The 18,922-nt window shown below is 40.8% G+C and overlaps 1 protein-coding gene across 1 annotated transcript in view; it reads left to right on the top strand.

Moving 5' to 3' along the window:
* nbeal2 (neurobeachin-like 2) overlaps positions 1-18,922 on the top strand; it is a 100,945-nt gene that overhangs the window by 35,678 nt on the left and 46,345 nt on the right. The window contains exons 2-10 of the mRNA XM_036596554.1: positions 1,094-1,182; positions 4,515-4,676; positions 5,350-5,431; positions 8,525-8,637; positions 11,423-11,505; positions 13,768-13,853; positions 14,423-14,726; positions 16,193-16,299; positions 17,202-17,276. Coding sequence (XP_036452447.1) covers positions 1,094-1,182; positions 4,515-4,676; positions 5,350-5,431; positions 8,525-8,637; positions 11,423-11,505; positions 13,768-13,853; positions 14,423-14,726; positions 16,193-16,299; positions 17,202-17,276 — 1,101 coding nt within the window. The remainder of the gene's footprint in view (positions 1-1,093; positions 1,183-4,514; positions 4,677-5,349; positions 5,432-8,524; positions 8,638-11,422; positions 11,506-13,767; positions 13,854-14,422; positions 14,727-16,192; positions 16,300-17,201; positions 17,277-18,922) is intronic.

Here is an 18,922-nt window from a genome sequence, read left to right as displayed (position 1 = left end):
CAGCCAACAGCGTCCTGTGGGCAGCGTCCTGTGACCACTGATGAAGGACTAGAGGATGACCAACACAAACTGTGCAGCAGCAGATGAGCTATCATCTCTGACTTTACATCTACAAGGTGGACTGACAAGGTGGGAGTGTCTAGAGTGGACAGTGAGTGGACACAGTGTTTAAAAACTCCAGCAGCACTACTGTGTCTGATCCACTCAGACCAGCGCAACACACACTAACACACCACCACCACGTCAGTGTTACTGCAGTGCTGAATGATCCACCACCCAAACAGTACCTGCTCTGTGAGGGTCCATGGGGGTCTAGTTCCATCAATATATGGATATGTAAACCATTTCTCTACTAAAGACCCATCAAAATGGTTCTTCGAGGGTTCAAAGTAAGTAAAGACAATAGTAACGTATAGAACAGTGAACACTCAAACAAACTTTTAGATGGTTCTTTTCATGGTTATTTGGTTCTTCTCCATGATGGAAGATGCTGTATGCGATTTTTAGAGAACATTTTTCAAAATGTCACCGAAATGGGTTCTGCTATCACCTGCATTAAATCATGGAGCCTTCACTTGATACTTTTTGCTAAGAGTGTAAAGAAGAACCATTTAACCACTCCAGGAACCATTTAAGCATTCACTGGTCCTGTGAGTTGTCACAGTTCTGCACATAATCATTGCTTATTGCTGAAGAACCCTTAAAGAACCAGCTTTTTAAATATAGACTGTGAGCTGGTTAACTGTTCAGTAGGATTATTTATTTTGATTATTTCTGTTTTGTTTGACTATTTCATATGAAATGGCTTCATCTATCACAGCATAAGAAGAATTTGCCTGTTGCAGCTTCCTGTGATTTCAGGATTACGAAGGCCAAATGACGATAATAATTGACAAACGATATATTGCACATCCTCACTGTTTACATAACCAGCGACTGAGCTCCAGCGGAGCGGGTCAGGGTGGTGAAGTGTTTATGCTGAGCTTGTGTATGTTTTTAACCATAAGGACATCCTGTAAACTTTGACCTACACTCTGAATTACTCACTCACCCACCTCTCTCTCTCTCTCTCTCTCTCTCTCTCCTCCTGCAGAAAGATGTGGCCTACCTGCAGCAGTGGTTGGAAGCGTTTGTGGCGTCCTTTGAGAAAGTCATCGATGTGCACTCCCTCGAGCCGCGCCGGTGAGTCACCTCATTATTGGTTCATGTGATTTGGGGCTGGAAACTGAATCAGTGCTGATGAATTACGGTAGAGATCCTGTTTGATGCTGTGCAGATGTTTTAAACTGATTCGTTTGACTGAAGGTTGTAACTACTGTGATTTACCAGAACATTACTCAAGAGTCGAGTCTGAGTCTGTGAGGTGTGTGTCGAGTCTGAGGTGTGAGTCTAAATCTCTGAGGTGTGATTATGAGTCTCTGAGATGTGACTCTGAGTCCCTGAGGTGTCAAGTCTGAAATGTGAGTCTGAGTCGAATCTATGCGGTGAGTCTGAGTCAAGTGTCTGGGGTGAGTCTGAGTCAAGTGTCTGAGGTGTTAGTCTGAGGGGTGTCTCTGGGGTGAGTCTGAGTGGAATCTATGCAATGAGTCTGAGTCGGGCCTCTGGGGTGAGTCTGAGTGGAGTCTCTGGGGTGTTAGTCTGAGTGGTGTCTCTGGGGTGAGTCTGAGTGGAGTCTCTGAGGTGTTAGTCTGAGTCTCTGAGTCTGAGTCTCTGAGTCCAAGCCTCGAGACTCTAAGGTGCGAGTCCAAGCTGAGTGTTGAGTCTCTGAGGTGTGAGTCTGAGTCTGTCTCTGAGGTGCAGTCTCGAGCTGAGTCTCGAGTCTTTGAGGTGCGAGTCTGAGCTGAGTCTTGAGTCTCTGAGGCGTGAGTCCGAGTCGAGTCTCGAGTCTGTGAGGTGCGTGTCCGAGTCGAGTCTCGAGTCTGTGAGGCCCTGTCTATACCTGTTACTCCTTTTGCTTTCACTTTCATGTATACAGTGACCCTCCGTTCAGAGTGATGGAGTCATGAGCTGCAGGTTGGTGCAGTATTTACAGTTACTCTGTAGTTTCCTCATTATTGAGGCAGTCTGAGGCGCTGGAGAGGGTGTGAACTCAGTGTTGGGTTCTGGGCGTAAAGGAACTCAGAATTAAATGTTGTTACCCGCAGACCATAACACCCCTACAGCGTCACCCAGCTAAATCATAGCACGGTGCTACTGCACTCACTCAGGGCCGCTAACACTTCACCCATCCTAACAGCCGCATGCCAACCCACAGCTCGGACTACTGCCACTTCATATTCAGTCACCACTATGAATTATTCAGCAACTACTATGAATTATTAAGTATTTTCTATGAATAAATTAGTTTCTGCTATGAATCATTGGGCAACTACTATGAATTATTCAGTATTATTCAGTATATACTATGAATGTTTTGCACCCACTATGAATTATTAAGTATCTACTATGATTTATTTAGCAACCACTGTGAAATATTTAGTAAATATTATGAATTATTACCCAGCTACTATTAATTATTCAATAACTACTATGTATTATTCAGTATCTACTAAAAATATTTAGCAACCACTATAAATTATTAAATAACTACTATAGATTATTCAGCAGCTACTATGAATTAGTCTGTAATTTATATGACTTATTTGATATTTATTTTGTATCATTCGGTAACCACTAAGAAGTATTCAGTATCCAATATTAATTATTCAATAACTAGTATGAGGTGTTCAGCAACTACTGTTCATTATTTAGTAATTGCTATGGATAAATCCATTTCTATTATGTATTATTCAGTAAATACTGTAAACTATTTTACTGTCTCCAGTGTTCAGTGAGTTGCTTCTACATTCCAGTTTGTGTTTTCTTCTGGTACTGTATCATGTCTGTGTTATTAATTGAGCCTCTGCTGCCTGCAGTGTTGCACTGTAGCGTCCAGCGTCTCTGTGTGGCTCTTATTAAAGGGACTGATTTCTGATATTTTCATGTCTTTGCACTGTCAGGGGTCAATAGAGTGTCTCGCTAGCTCGTTCAATGTCTCTCTGTCTTTGAATTTATCTGTCTGATTATCGTCTTAGTTAGGTATGGATTTATGGACCTATATACCTATATTAATACATAGCTATCTATCTATCTGTGTAGTTATGTATCTGGCTGTATATCTGGCTGTAAATTAACATTGAAGTGGTCTGAGAATGTTTTAATCCTGTTGATGCACTCCTGCTGAATACAAATGTAAAACCTGTATCTTGTATATTATTATTATTATTATTATTATTATTATTATTATACAGTGTTTAATGACTCTGCTGTCTGTTTGAACAATGAGAGGTCAGTATTTCAGTGACCTTTAAGCCACTACTGTAAGAACAGACCAACAGCTCAGCCACTATTAACCACTAGATCTAGTTCAAATTTCAAAAGCCACATCAGACCAACTTCAGTCCGTCACTGATTGCAATACGTGAACCCACAAGTACACAGAGGATTTAACCAGCTAACACTGATATCTGTCTATCTATCCATCTCTCTCTCTCTATATATATATATATATATATATATATAGAGAGAGAGAGAGAGAGAGATGGATGGATATATAGATAGATATATATAGATAGATAGACAGAGAGGCAGACAGACAGACATTATATATGTCTGTCTATCTATCTATCTGTCTGTCTGTCTGTCTGTCTGTCTGTCTGTCTATCATCACTGTCCAAAAATAAATTAACCTCTGTTTTGGTCAATTTTTTTCTACGTAATTTGAGTTCATTTGAGTTCTTCACTGTGTGTGACAATTTCATGATAAATTGACCAATAGAAAAGCTCCAAAATCAATTAAAATTAAACCTCTTTACTTTAAATTACATTAGAATTTTAGAATGTTTTTACCTGGTTTACCTAGTTTGGAGATGCATTTTTTTTCTTTGGACAGCACCCACATATAAAAAAAACTTATATATATGTATATAAAATCTTATATATATATAGTTATTTTGCTGTTATAAAGACCATATAACATTAGAAGTTCAAATAAACAAAATGCAGTAAAAAGTAAACAAGAATATTTTAGAAGAATATTTATTTCCAGTTTTCTCGTCCAGCATCACATGAATTCACATGAATTTATTAAACTCCATCAGCAGTTGTTGATTAGATAAAGCAGGAATTAGATAATAAACTACAGTGAACGCCAGTGCCATATATAAAATCACTACTTACTGTATTTGTGTTATTTGTATTTATTCTAATATAGAGCAAATAAACTTTTACTGGCCAGATAAGCAGCTATATATATATATATATATATATATATATATATATATATATATATATACATACATACATATATATATACACACACACATATGCATATATATACATGTATATATGTATATATGTGTATGTATATATATATATATATATGTGTGTGTGTGTGTGTGTGTGTATGTATGTATGTATATATGTTGATATGGCCTCTCTAATATCTCTCTGTCTGTCTCTCTCTGTCTCTCCAGTCTGGAGGAGTATAATGCAGAGGTGCCCCTGCTGCCCCGGGAAACGCTGGTGTTCCTCAGCACTCAGCTCTGGCACAGCGTCCTCCATCTGTCCGGCCAGAACCAGAACAACACCGCCCCACACCCACTGCTGCTCATCAAATTCTTCATCATAATCTGCAGGCAAGGAGCCGTCAGAGCTCATACGGACCACCTACCGTAAAATCTCTGACCTCACAACCTTTCAGTTACAGTTCAGTCCTTTAGAAGACGATCCATCCTAAAGTCCCATAAATCTCACGGTGATCTGAGCATTTTTGTACAAATTTTTTCAAAACATGATGGTCAGGTGTCCAAATACCTTGGGCCATACAGCGTATGTCACATATCTATATGAGACAAATATAGTTGGATATATAAGAGAAATCCATATATGATAATATACATATATCATATATTTGAAATCCATATTTTGCCATGTCACATTTTTGTAATCATTTTTGTAATAATACATTTATATCAGATTGAGTGAAAATGACTAGTAATCTTTTTGAAGAGTTGAGTCTGATTTACCTCTCATTATTTATATTTGTAACATATTTTGGACATTTTGATACTTATATAATATTCTGCTTGTGGATTTTATTATTTTATTTGAAACTTTTGGCACAAAATTAACGGATGCTGGATAGTAAAAACTCAGAGTAGTAGGTTCCACTCTAACGTGCTGCTGGCTGCTCTTGTGCTGTCCTCACCCACATGGGCTTTGTGTTCAGGACTGGTTTGTCCAGCCCGGTGGCACTATGGGTGGATTCAGGGTTCTAGTGCTTTTGACTGACTGTGAATAAACTTGCAGGAACATGGAGAACATTGACCCTGAAAAAACTCCTGGCTTTGTGCTCGAGACCATCAAACTGCTGAACTTCTCTATGAATCAGGTAAAGAACGTGGTTCTCTCGTTCACCTTCTGGCTTTTTTCCTTTGCCTTTGTAGTGTTTTTTGAGAGTAGCTTTGAAGGAAAAGTGGAAAAATTCTAATTTCCACTGTTTTGCCTTTTTGGCCCGAATGTAGTCAGTCAGCCAAGACAAGTTTGGTGTCTGAAGTCTGCCTCTTTAGAGCTACAAGGCTAATGTAGCTAACAAGTAATGGAAGCCTATACCACAGCGATTAGCATGTTGCTAACTGCACGTGTTTTTATACATGCTTATAGAAAACACTGAGTCAAATGGTGTCAGAAGCCTCATAATTAAGTTTATTAGAGATACTTAAAAAGGTTCTCAACCATAAAACTGGTGTTCAGTGTTATTTTGCCGTGTTGTAAGATTCTGTAGTGCTGCATTTCATCTCTCAGTTTCACTACAATACCCAGCATGCATTAGGCACACAATTCTAGCCTGTAAGAAATCTACTGAAAAGCATTGTTGCCAGATTGGATATTTTCCCACCAAGTTGGGCAAACTTTGGTTAAATGGTGGGAGGGAAAGTCATTTGACCTTTGCACAAAATTTGTCCTTCAAAAACTATATTAAATGAATAAACTGCATTGCTTAAATACGCAGTTTAAATTTAACTAGGCATAAACATCTGATCAGTTATTGACGTACATTAGTCACTCCTATTCAGAGGAGGCCATATGTATCATTCACAACAGACAAAAGCAGTTAAAGGTGCAGTGTGTAAGATTTAATGGCCTCTAGTGGTGAGGTTGCAGGTTGCACCCAGCTGAATCCCTCACCCCTTCCTTTCCAAGCGTGTAGTAGAACCTACGGTGGCCGTCAGGTTTTCTGTCATCATCTGTTCTGATTTTGTTTTGCGTCTTCCTCTTTTCTCTTTGACGGTGAGGATTCACCCTCTCTCACGTTTTCTTGTGTTAAATAATAAGTTTGATCCTCCATTTGTCAAAATTTGGGTTCTCGAATTTCTCATAACACAAAATGGTCAGCAGCACCGGAGCAACAACTGAATCTTCTTCTTTCTACGTCTTCCAACTGGAACTACAGCGCCACCAAATTCAGCTGCTGCTTCAGCGTAGGAACGCGAAAGGCGCCCTCTAGAGCCAGTGTTTGGTTTGTCCGTTCTGGGCTACTGTAGAAACATGGCGGCGCAACATGGCGGCCTCTGTTGAAGAGGAGCTGCTCGCTATATAGATATGAACGGTCATTCTAAGACAACGGAAACACAACGATTCATAGTTACAGCTGATTATACACTGATGAACATGCTGCACCTTTAACATACCCAGTGTATCACTGATATAAGGTGAACAGATCATCCAGTTTATCTGCATTACTGAGTGTACAGAGCTCTGCTACAGGAGGAGGCTGGAATGTGATCTGTTCAGCCTACAGCTTTAAAAATGTGTGTGAGAAATAGTTATACTTGCAATATCATTGCTGATTAGTATGTACGAGTCGTATCATATACAATCCATTAAAAAATATTAATACTATGAAAACAATGAGTTTGTATGTAAATTAGATACACATACAGATAATATCATTTGATTATTTAATTGACATTTTTTTTAGTTTCTTAGATGTTTGGCAGAGATACTAAAAATTAAATAGTGGCGATAGTAAGCACGAAATACTGACAGCGCCATCTAGTGAAATTTTCGAAGGCGAGACATCAGCAGATAACGGAAAGTAAGAAGCTTATTAGTGATGTCATGTTAAACGCTGTATCAGTTGGTATTATGGTTAAAATGACCTTTTTGATGTGTTATTTCATGCATTTTTGCAGGTTTAAAATATTTTTGGCAATCTGGCAACCCTACTGATGGTGCTAAGACATATAGTCTTTTTTAGCAGTACTGCTACCCACTTTCCTTCTGCACTATCCAGCTGTTTTTGGATAAAAAACAAAAAAATATTTTAAAAGCGCTCCCTCAAATATTCACTTAGCTTTTCAAAAGCTCCTCCCACCTTCAAGGTACATCATCAGAAGGGAGTTTTCAGCCTTTAAACCAAAAAATCTCACCCTGGAGACGGCGGCACTACTGATGTGGGCCTGTTTACAGGGGTTACATTTTCATGATAATTTAGCTACAATGCTAATCGGTGGGTCATAAACTTCCATTATGTGTTAGCTACATTAGCCTCATAGCTCCAGCGCTAAAACTAAAGAAGCAAACATCAGACACCAAACACGTCTTGGCTGATTGACTACATTTAGTGTAAGTTTGGGGGAAAACTGGGGGGAATTGGATTTTTCTCCAAACTGTTTAAATCTTCCATAGTGACCCAGCATTAAAGGGGAATTTCACCAATTTTTAGAAACTTCTGTGTAATTAAGTGGTTAAGGTATAAACAGAGTGGTTCAGAGTGGTTTAGTGTGAAACGCTCGGTTCTAGAGTCAGAACTGTTCACAGTGGTGGTGATAGGAACCAGACATCCACCTCTAAAAGCTCCCTCACAGAAAGTTCCTACATGAAATGGTTATGAATTCACTGCCTGATGACTGAGACACTGTTTTATGGTAGTTTAGAGAACTTAAACTCCACTCATGGTGGAGGGATACATGCAGGGCGCTGTGAGGCAAAATAGTCCCCAAAGAAAACTTATTATTTCAGATTTTCCACTATTTTCCATCATCAACATTCCATATAAACTCAGAAGACTCGTGTAGGTTCACTGGTGGTTCTGGATAGTAAATAAAATGTCTATATTTGTGTTGTAGTCATGGCGACCCCTGGTTCCTATCACCACCACTGTAAAGACATCTGAACCATTTCACACCAAACCACTCTGAATCACTTTGTTTACATCTCACACACTGAGTTATGCAGAACATTTTGGAATATTGGTGGAGTTGCCCGCTCAGGTTAACCTGGGGATGTTGCGGTGTTTCTGATTTGTGAGCGGAGAAACAGGAGTCGGTGATGTTCAGCTTTTGCGTGCAGGAATGTGGCTTCACTGGCACAGAGCTTCGCTATGAGATAAAGAGTAAAGAGAGAATAGAGGAAGTTTACGCCGCTCTTTGAGAGAAGTGTGTCTGAAGCTGTGGAATGTGGGTGTGTTTGGATGTTTCAGCTGAAGAAGCAGAGCGAGGAGTCCAGCACTCTGCAGTGTGTGATCCAGCATGGCCTGCTGCTGTGTGAAAATCTGTTTGACCCCTATCAGACCTGGAGGAGACGGCAGGCAGGGTGAGTGTGTGTGTGTGTGTGTGTGTGTGTGTGTGTGTGTGTGGGAGTGTGTGTGTGTGGGAGTGTGTGTGTGTGTGTGTGTCGGGGGGGCAGGGGTGGTCAACCCACAGCAGGAATGTGTGGGAGATGAGCGGACCCTCACACTGCTGATAACGAACACTGAACACACTCAGCACCGTTCCTTAACTGCCCGCCAGCCGAGCACATAAATGTGCTTATAGCTGTTTGTTACCTGGTAACAATGTTTTATAAGCATATTTATAATAATGCCTAATAATACACTCAAAGAACCCTTTAGAAATGGTTCTATATAGAACCATGAACACTCAGAGAACCCTTTGCATGATTAAAGGGTTCTTTGCATCATGAAAACGTTCTTCAGATTGATGGACAATGTGCTATAGACGGTTCTATACCGAACCTTTTTGAAAAGGGTTCTATACAGCACCCAAAACGGTTCTTTTGTCGTTGTGATGTCAAGTCTGTAAAAATAGAAGAAGCCTTTTTGGTGCTATGTAGAACCGTTTTCAGAAAGATTCTGAATAGAACCATATAAAACACATTAAAACACATACGTCAATCTGAAGAACCCTTTCACGATGCAAAAGAACCCTTTAATCATGCAGTAATAAACTTTGAGTGTTCATGGTTCTATATAAAACCATTTCAAAAGGGTTCTTTGCATCGTGAAACGGTTCTTAAGATTGAAGGACAATGTGCTATACATAGTTCCATATAGAACCTTTTTGAAAAGGGTTCTGTATAGCACCAAAAGGGTTCTTCTATTGTTCTGATGTCAAGCCTGTAAGAGTAGAAGGACCCTTTTCAGAAAGATTCTATATAGAACCATATAAAATATATTCTCCATCAATCTGAAGAACCCTTTCATGTCGCTAAAGAACCTTGTAATCATGGAATAATTCTTTGAGTGTTCATGGTTCTAAACAGAACTACTTCTAAAGGGTTCTTTGCATTATGAAAGCGTTCTTCAGATTGATGGAGAATGCGCTGTAGATGGTTCTGTATTGAACATTTTGAAAAGGGTTCTGTGTAGCACCAAAAAGAGCTCTTTGATTGTAACAAGCTTGACATCATAACAATAGCAGAACCCTTTTTGGTGCTGTATCGAATCATAAACAACACGTTCTCCATCAGTCTGCATAACCATTCCACCATGCAGGGAACCATTCCAGCATGCAAGTGGCTCTTTGAACGGTCATGGTTCCTATATAGAACCGTTTTCTTTACTAAAGAACCCTTAAAGAACCATTTGTAAGCGTGTAGTGGGGAGTAGGTGAGCCCAGAGGTGGAGGAGGTGGACGTCTCCTGCGCTGGTGTAAACTGTGTGGACTGTTTTCTGTAATTGACTGTGTTGAATAATCAGCCGCGCTGTAAAAGCTGCACTGATAAGCTGTGTAAAGCAGCTCTGTGGTCAGTTCAAGGTTAAATGCCGGCCTCACGCCAAACGGCTTTTCAAGCGATTTCACTGTCGCAGACAAATTTCCAATGTCGGCATAAAATCATGAGTCTTGCTGGAGTCGCGTCGCTCTCGCGTCATCTCGATTGTTTAGTGTGATCACAAGTTTTAAGTCTTGGCTCGTGCAAATAGTGACGTGCCAGGGGCGCGAGAGGGCGTGCGGGCGAGCGCATGCGTGGCGCGATAGAGAGAGAGAGAGAGCGAGAGCGCAAGGGAGAAAATGCTTTGCTTTCTGTCAAATTAAAACAGTAGCTGCACATTTTACAGGTTAATTAAAAAACACTGGGTGATGATCTGACAGAGTAAACAGCTCTACAGCGAACTGGGCCCCAAATCTTTACATGCTCAGCCAACTTATCTTCCCATCTGTACCACTACAGAGTGGAAGGAAAAGGGTTTATCTGCTTGTAAATGTCCACCAGGTGCATGATGGGAAATTATCTCAAAAATCTAGTTGCAGTCTTGTAAATAGTGACACTGCAAGATTCCCAGTCTTTGCAAAATCATAGTCTATGACTAAAAACTCTGTGGTTGTCTTTATGCCGGCCTCACACCAAACGACTTTTCAAGTGATTTCACTGTCGCAGACAAATTTCCAATGTCGGAATAAAATCATGAGTCTTGCTGGAGTCGCGTCGTGCTCGGGTCATCTCGACCCTTTAGTGTGAGGTGGTCAGGACGGCCGTCTTAAATCAGTGTTTTTCTTATCTTGATGCTCCGACAAAATCAACCGTGTTTTAAGTCTTGGCTCATGCAAAGAGTGACGTGCCAGGGGCGAGAGAGAGAGAGAGAGAGAGAGAGAGAGAGAGAGAGAGAGCGCAAGGGAGAAAATGCATGCACGTAAAAAAGGCAAATCTGCTTTAATACAATAATCATATTAATTTAAGATGTGAACTGGCTGTTCTAATATTTCAGATTCACTTTTTTTTTGCTTTCTGTCAAATTAAAAAGTAGCTGCACATTTTACAGGTTAATTAAAAAGATTCTGGGTGATGATCTGACAGAGTAAACAGTTCTATGGTGAACTGGGCTGAACCCCACTACAGAGTGGAAGGAAAAGTGTTTATCTGCTTGTAAATTTCCACCAGGTGCATGATGGGAAATAATCTCAAAAATCTAGTTGCAGTCTTGTAAATAGTGACACTGCAAGATTCCCAGTCTTTGCAAAATCATAGTCTGTGACTAAATCCTCTGTGATTGTCTTTATGTGTGAGAGGGTGTCAGTCTTTTTGAAGTCTTTTTGAAGTCTTTTAATGTACGGTTGGCATAACTGTGTTTAAATGACTCCTGAATGTGTGTGTGTCCCAGTGAGGAGGTCAGCATGCTGGAAAGGAGCAAGTATAAGTTCTCGCCTCTCAGCCTGCCAGAGGAGCTGCCTGCGTTCTTTCACGGTACGCTTTAACCTTTATCCACTCTCACTCAGCCCTTCTGACATCACATTTTATTAATAACCCAGAGCTCCACCCCCCTTCCTGTTCATTTATAATTACATGTTACTGCACAATAAAACAGGCACACCTGAACTTCTACAGCAGCCTCTGCGCTTCGTCCACGGAGGCCTGGTTGTGTCACGCTGAGCAGATGTTTTCTGTCTCTGTGGTTTGTGATTAGAGCTCTTAGTAATCGGCTTGTTTAAACTCATCTCTGCACACGCTGCGGTCCTGCTGAGGAGCTGTCCCGCCTCAGAGGAGCGCGCTCAGCCTGGACATGCAGTTCAGGGCCTTGTGGGCATTAAAGGGACCATGTCGGTGAAAATGTCCTCGCTCTTTTGAAATAAAAGAGTTTGATGTGGTGTGTAAACACAGTTAAAGTTCGCTCTCCGGTTCATACCGTCCACATATGGAGCCTAAACTGCAAAAAAACTACCTGTTTTGAATTCAGTGTTTTTGTGATGTCACAAAAACCAACACATTTACATACACCGGACCTACTCAGCCTACAGCAGTTTGGCCCCGCCCACTCGTGCCGAAGTTATAAGGAGTGTTTCAGCCTGCGCTGCTTTTCGAATGAGGCACAATACAGTGCAATCAGAACAGAGCTCATTTACATATATCAGTCTTAAAGGCACAGCATGTCTAATTGTAAGGGTTAAAACAATTTAGAAAATAGTCATGTAGAAATCAATTTTGACTCTTTTTAGTATATAAAATGGCACAAATATCATAAGTGATAATAAAATATAATAAAAAATACCTAATAAAAATAGAGGATATGGGCTCTTTAAAGCACTTGATTATTTTAGCACCATAAATAGATTTAAAGGCCAGAATCTTCTCAAAACTATCATTAAACAATGTGAGGGAGCTTTTGGAGGTGGACGTCTGGTTCCTGTCACCAGCACTGTGAACAATTCTGTCTCAGTAAATTTCTCTAGAACTGAGCGTTTCACACCAAACCACCCATCCTGACCATTTAATTATAAAGGAATTATGAAAATTTGGTGGAGTTCCCTTTTAAGCTCTCTCTCAAAAAGACCTGATTATGTGGTTTCTGACACTGTAAATCACCCTGTTGTGCATAAGCATGTATATAAACACAGTTTGATGCGAGCGTATGATTTAGGCATGCAGTTAGCACCATGCTAACTGGTGGGCTGTCAGCTTGCGTGACTTGTTAGCTACATTAAAACTAAAGAAGGAGACTTCAGACGGCAAACAAGTCTTTGCTGATTGGCTACATTTGGGTGAAATTAGATTTTTTTGGTCTGTCGCTTTAATGACGGAGGCAGTTTGTTTACCTTTGCCCTTTAGACTGGATAAAGGTTTAGCTTTTCCTCGCTGGTTCCCTGGTGAGGCAGCAAGGTGAGTCAAGCTGTCTGTCACTGAGTGCATGAAGGCCCAGCCACACCCCCCAACCCCCCCGTCTGCACTGTGTCTATGTTTGTGAGAGAACTCCTCTGCCTCTCCACCAGCCCCTCCTCTACAAACAAAGGAAGTATGATGAAACACCCAAAGGCGCGTCATAGAACATGAATAGGCCACACAAACAGGAACGCCGCTGTGAGTCGTGGCAGGTATTTATATGTGTGGCTTCACAAACCAGAAGAAGTATAAATGCAGAAGAAGCGTCTGAGGGCAGTTATTTTGATCGTATGTCCTCTCGGTTGCTTTTTTCTGTTGTCAGACAAACAACTAAAGCAAAAAGGACTGACCTTTAAAGGGCCCGTGCCATCTGAGCTGTCCGTGCTTTTCTGACGTAGGAGTTTGATGTAAGATGTAAGCACTGTTTGAAATCTGTCCATTTACAGTTTTTAATTCATTGTGCTTGTGATGTCACAACTCATTTATGACCAGCTTACATCAGTTTAGGCCCGCCCACTCAGCCTACAGCAGTTTAGCCCCACCCATTCAGCCTACAGCAGTTTAGCCCCGCCCATTCAGCCTACAGCAGTTTAGCCCCGCCCATTCAGCCTACAGCAGTTTAGCCCCACCATTCAGCTACAGCAGTTTAGCCCCACCATTCAGCCTACAGCAGTTTAGCCCCGCCCATTCAGCCTACAGCAGTTTAGCCCCACCCATTCAGTCTACAGCAGTTTAGCTCCGCCCATTCAGTCTACAGCAGTTTAGCTCCGCCCATTCAGCTTAACAGTCTGCTCCAAATTTCAGCCTCGAGCCCTTCTTGAACGTGGCTCATTTGTTCCTGTCTGTGTACAGACTGTCTGCAGGAGTGTGAGCTGATTCCTGAACCGCTGCTGTTGCGGCTGCTGCACCTGCAGGGAGCCGTCATCAGCGGCTGCAAGGTAACCTCCTCTCCCACAATGCACTTCTGTTAGCTGCACCACTGGCTAAAAACATTAATGCTACACTGTGAGTTTGGAATAGCGTGACTTGACTGTATCACACAGCCGTATAAAGAAGTCTAAAGAGCAGCGGTCAAATTACGACAAACGGTTTGTTGATTTTCTTGATTTTTTAAAAACGTGTTTATATATATCAATACGAGGAATACAGGAGAATATTTAAAATCTCAGAACACCTTGTGGCCATCTCTGTACTCAGGTACAGATAATGCAAAGTCGAGAGAAAGTACCTAGAATACTAAATGGATGTTAATGTTATTAGAACTTCATTCTAAATGTTCATTTTATTAGAACTTCATTCTGGATATTAATTTTATAAGAAATTCAAAAGGCAAGCAGATTGTAATAATTTTAGGCATCAGTCTGCCACCAGATTAAAATATTATTGGGAACTTTTGAACATAATACATGACTGTGTTCTGCAGAAGAACATACTGTGGAGAACGTCCTGAACTCTCCATTTCACACGGACGTCTGAGCTCTTTTGAACTTCAGTGTCTCTGTTTCAGAAGAACGGCCTGCTCTGCATCACCCCTCACGCTGTGGAGGACCTGATGTGTGTTCTGCGTTCCTGGTGCCTCCACCCCTCCTCCCAAGCCCCCCGGGACCCCCTGGTTCTGCGGCTGACGCTGCGCTGCCTCACGGCCATGATCCACCTGCTGCACGGCAGCAGCCCTGCAGAGAGGCAGCTGGAGCTCGGCAGCGTTTTAAACAGCTACTTCAGGCTGCTGAACTGGAACAGACCACCGGACAGCGGGCAGGACGGCTCGGCCTGGGAGGACAGCATCATCACCCTGCAGACCCACATGCTCAGTAAGAGGCTTCTATCACAGCCTGGACCTAATCAATCACCAGGCAATCCGCCATCAATACTGCTGCAATCATTATTGATATACACTATACATCACAATATACACTGTATATCACTATGTAATCATTATCGATATACACTATACATCACAATATACACTATATATCACTATGTAATCATTATCGATATACACTATACATCACAAGATACACTATATATCACCTATGTAATCATTATTGATATATACTACATATCACTCTATATACTATGTCAGTGCATAGTCATTACTGATATACACTATATATCACTATATACTTATACAATACATATCGCTGTATAATCATTACGGACATATGGTATACATCACTATGTACAGTATATACTATATATCGCTACGTAGTCCCAATTGAGATGCGCTACACATCACTGTATACACTATACACTATTTTTACTATATAGTTACTATGTATGTATCGTATATAGTATATATCGATACCTAGTCACTATGCATCACTGTATACATTATTTTTACTATAAATTCATTTTTGGTACACACTACACATCACAATATACAGTAGTTACTATATATGGCTACAAAGTCACTATTGACGTACACTATACATCACTGTGTACACTATACACTAATTTTACTATATATTCATTTTTGGTATACATCACAGTTCTGAGAGATGCTTCCTGATGGTGAAAGCTCTCAGTGCAGTCGTTTAAGCGTTACCCATTAATCTTACAAAAACAAACTACTTTAGTATTTTAATCACTTTTAACTGATTTATACTTTTATTTGAAGCGTTTATGATCTTTTTTTTGTAACTTGCCCCGGTCCAGCCCAGCAGACTGTGCGTGAGAAACTCACCCATAATACACCCAGATCACAACCCGCTGACGCGGTGACAGAGGTTCGGGGTAATGTCAGACAGTTCCTTGAAGTGGAGCTCAGTAAATAGAGAAGTGTATTTTAAACAGATGGCCGTTTATCTGATTTTGCATCTGATCTCTTCCCCTGTGACACCACTCACGGTTTTTCCTCTTTACTGTAAAGTGTTGCAGAGCACTGTATTTTAAATACGACACTCATAACCAGGCTATCAGCAGCATTCAAATACAGCCTGACCTTATCTAAAGCGTCTACATATCTCTTTGTCTTTTTCGTGGTCATTCTGGTCTGTTTAGTTGGTGTTTCTCCACCTGCAGGGCTGCAACTGCAGTAACAGTGATGAGAGCTCAGTCAGAGTCACAGCTCACCTGCCAACATGGAGCCTCGGTCTTCTTAATGATGTAATCAAATCCTGTGAATTGGCTCCTCCCCTAATGTTACCTGTGCTACCATGCAGAGGTGTTAACACAATACATCCTGTTTCATTCCCCAGTGTGAACGCACTACGTACAGTAAGAGTATCTAGAACGCTGCAGACGTTCTCACAGCTGCGTCTCTCCGTTTTCCCTCCAGATGCTATCCCGGAGATCCTGCAGTGTCCGGACCGTCCGGTTCTGCAGGCCATCTTCCTCAACAACAACTGCTTCGAGCACATCCTGAGACTCATCCAAAACAGCAAGGTCAGTACGAGTACCTAGAACCGCACGGCCACTGTTAGAACTCAGTGATCACTGCAGAGCGAAACGTCTACGAGTGCTCCTCTGTCTGAGAGGCTGATGGGAGAAACGAGAGCATTTTTAACAGCAGGGTTTTGGAACATGTCCAGTTAATGTGGGAGCATTCAGGAGTAGGAAGATCTCTTCTCTTCTCTTCTCTTCTCTTCTCTTCTCTTCTCTTCTCTTCTCTTCTCTTCTCCTCTCTTCTCTTCTCTTCTCTTCTCTTCTCTTCTCTTCTCTTCTCTTCTCTCCTCTTCTCTTCTCCTCTCTTCTCTTCTCTTCTCTCCTCTTCTCTTCTCTTCTCTTCTCTTCTCTTCTCTCCTCTTCTCTTCTCTTCTCTTCTCTTCTCTTCTCCTCTCTTCTCTTCTCTTCTCATTTTCCTCTTTTCTCTTCTCATTCGTTCTCTTCTGTTCTCTTCTCCTTTATCCTCTTCTCTTCTCTTCTCCCTCTTTCTCTTCTCTACTGTTCTACTTCTTTCTCTTCTCTTCTCTTCTCTTCTCCTTTTTTCTCTTCTGTTCTCTTCCCCTTTTTCTTCTTTTCTTCTCCTTCTTTCTCTTCTCTACTGTTCTCCTTCTTTCTCTTCTCTTCTCCTTTTTTCTCTTCTGTTCTCTTCTCCTTTTTCCTCTTTTCTTCTCCTTCTTTCTCTTCTCTTCTCTTCTCTACTCTTTTCGTTTCCTTCTTTCTCTTCTCTTCTGATCTCTTCTGTTCTCTTCTCTTTCATTCTCTTCTCTTTTTTCTACCATCTCACATTTCTATTTCTCCTCTAAATGTTTGTGTGTTTAGTGTTTAGCTCGTTTCTGACTGTTTGTGTTTATATACATATATATATATATTGTGTGTGTGTGTGTGTGTGTGTGTGTGTGCAGCTCTATCAGAGCAGCAGGTTTAGAACAGAGTGTGATCTCACCACACAGTTGCTCACAGAAGCTGAAGTGGAGCAGGTACAACACCCCACCTGGCCCAGAACCATCCACAGGAGACCACCGCCCTTTCAGTTCAGATTTGGAGGGCGGGTCTCCTGAGCGTTTGGTCTGAGCATTTGGTCTGAGTGTTTGGTGTGTGTGTGTGTGTGTGTGTTTGGTGTGTGTGTGTGTGTGTGTGTGTGTGTGTTTGGTGTGTGTGTGTGTGTGTTTGGGTTGTGCATGTTCCCCTGGGTCATCTGAACGGCTCCTGGTTTTACTGCATGGGTTTCTGGCTGTGCTTCTTACAGGCCACTCAGGATGTGCAGGACCCGACTGATACGAACATTCAATACCGATAATCAGCTGATAGAATTTAGTGTGTTTGTTTTAGAGATGGGCGATATGACAATACTTTTTCGTTAACGTGTTAAGTGTTGTTATTGTGATTACAGGTTTGCCAATAAGGCAAAAATATAATATTGCGATGCTTCAAAAAAATTCATGATATTATATGATAATGTATCACGATGTTCGTTTTTTCAGACATCTGATCAGGAACAGAGAACTACAGTTTAAAAATACTATCAAAAACTGTGAACACAGTGATTTTTATTTAATATTTGGCACTAAATCCAGTTAAACGGGGCTAATTTTGCTCTCTTTATAATGAAACATGCGGTTGGTCAGTGTCCACAAGTACTGACGATATACAGGATATGATCAGAAAAGCATATTGTATTGTATTGTATTGTGACATAATCGATCATGATAACGATATATATGTTGTCATATTGCCATCAGCAAGATTTGGAAATGTAAATATTGACCTTCTCCCAGGTGAGCGATGTATCGGTCAGGCCCTGGTGTTTTTGGTGATGGCTGTGTGTGTTGGGTTAACAGTTGTTGTGCTGTTGTGTAATAAGTTAGCAGGTTTTGGTTCTGCTGTGGGTTCTGCATGTTTGGAGCGTGTGCAGTGTGAGTTCAGGCTGTATGGGGAAACGCATTTCTTCTCCTGCCTGAAACGATATCTAACTCTGAGCTTCATTTCCAGACTAATATATCACACACGGCTGATGTATTGGCGGCTCTCAGTATTCAGTACCGTACAAAAGTCTTAATTGTCTGAGAAAAAGATCGTTTAAAGCTGTTTATCTGGGTAGTAAGTGTTTATTTGTTGGAAAAAAACATTAGAATAAATACAAGTAAGTAAAAAACACATTGTGATCATCTAAATCAATTCCAAAGCTCTCAGCAAAGTCCACTGTTCACAGTTACCATCCAATACCTGCTTAATCTAATCAGTACTTCATTACATTAATTCAGGTGCTGAAATTAAACAAATCCATGCTGTATTTATTTTGTTATTTGTATTTATTCTAATGTTATATACAATTTTTACTTTAAAAACACACTTCTCAGATAAATGCACTCTTAAAAAGGATGGTTCTTCAAGGGTTCTTTAGTAGAGCTATAGAACTGTTTGCATGCTTAAAGCGTTCTTCGCATGGTGAAATGGTTCTTCAGACTGATGGAGAGTGTGTTGTATATAGTTTTACATCGAACCTTTTTAAAAAGGGTTCTATATTTTGCCAAGCTTGACAATAGCAGAACCCTTTTTGGTGCTATATAGACCCACATAGAACACATTCTCCATCAATCTGAAGAAACATTTTACCATGTGAAGA

The sequence above is a fragment of the Colossoma macropomum genome, unplaced genomic scaffold (assembly GCF_904425465.1).
Source record: "Colossoma macropomum unplaced genomic scaffold, Colossoma_macropomum, whole genome shotgun sequence".
NCBI classification, from domain to species: domain Eukaryota; kingdom Metazoa; phylum Chordata; class Actinopteri; order Characiformes; family Serrasalmidae; genus Colossoma; species Colossoma macropomum.
Note: the sequence above shows the minus strand (reverse complement) of the source record. Positions and strands in the feature narration are given on the sequence as shown.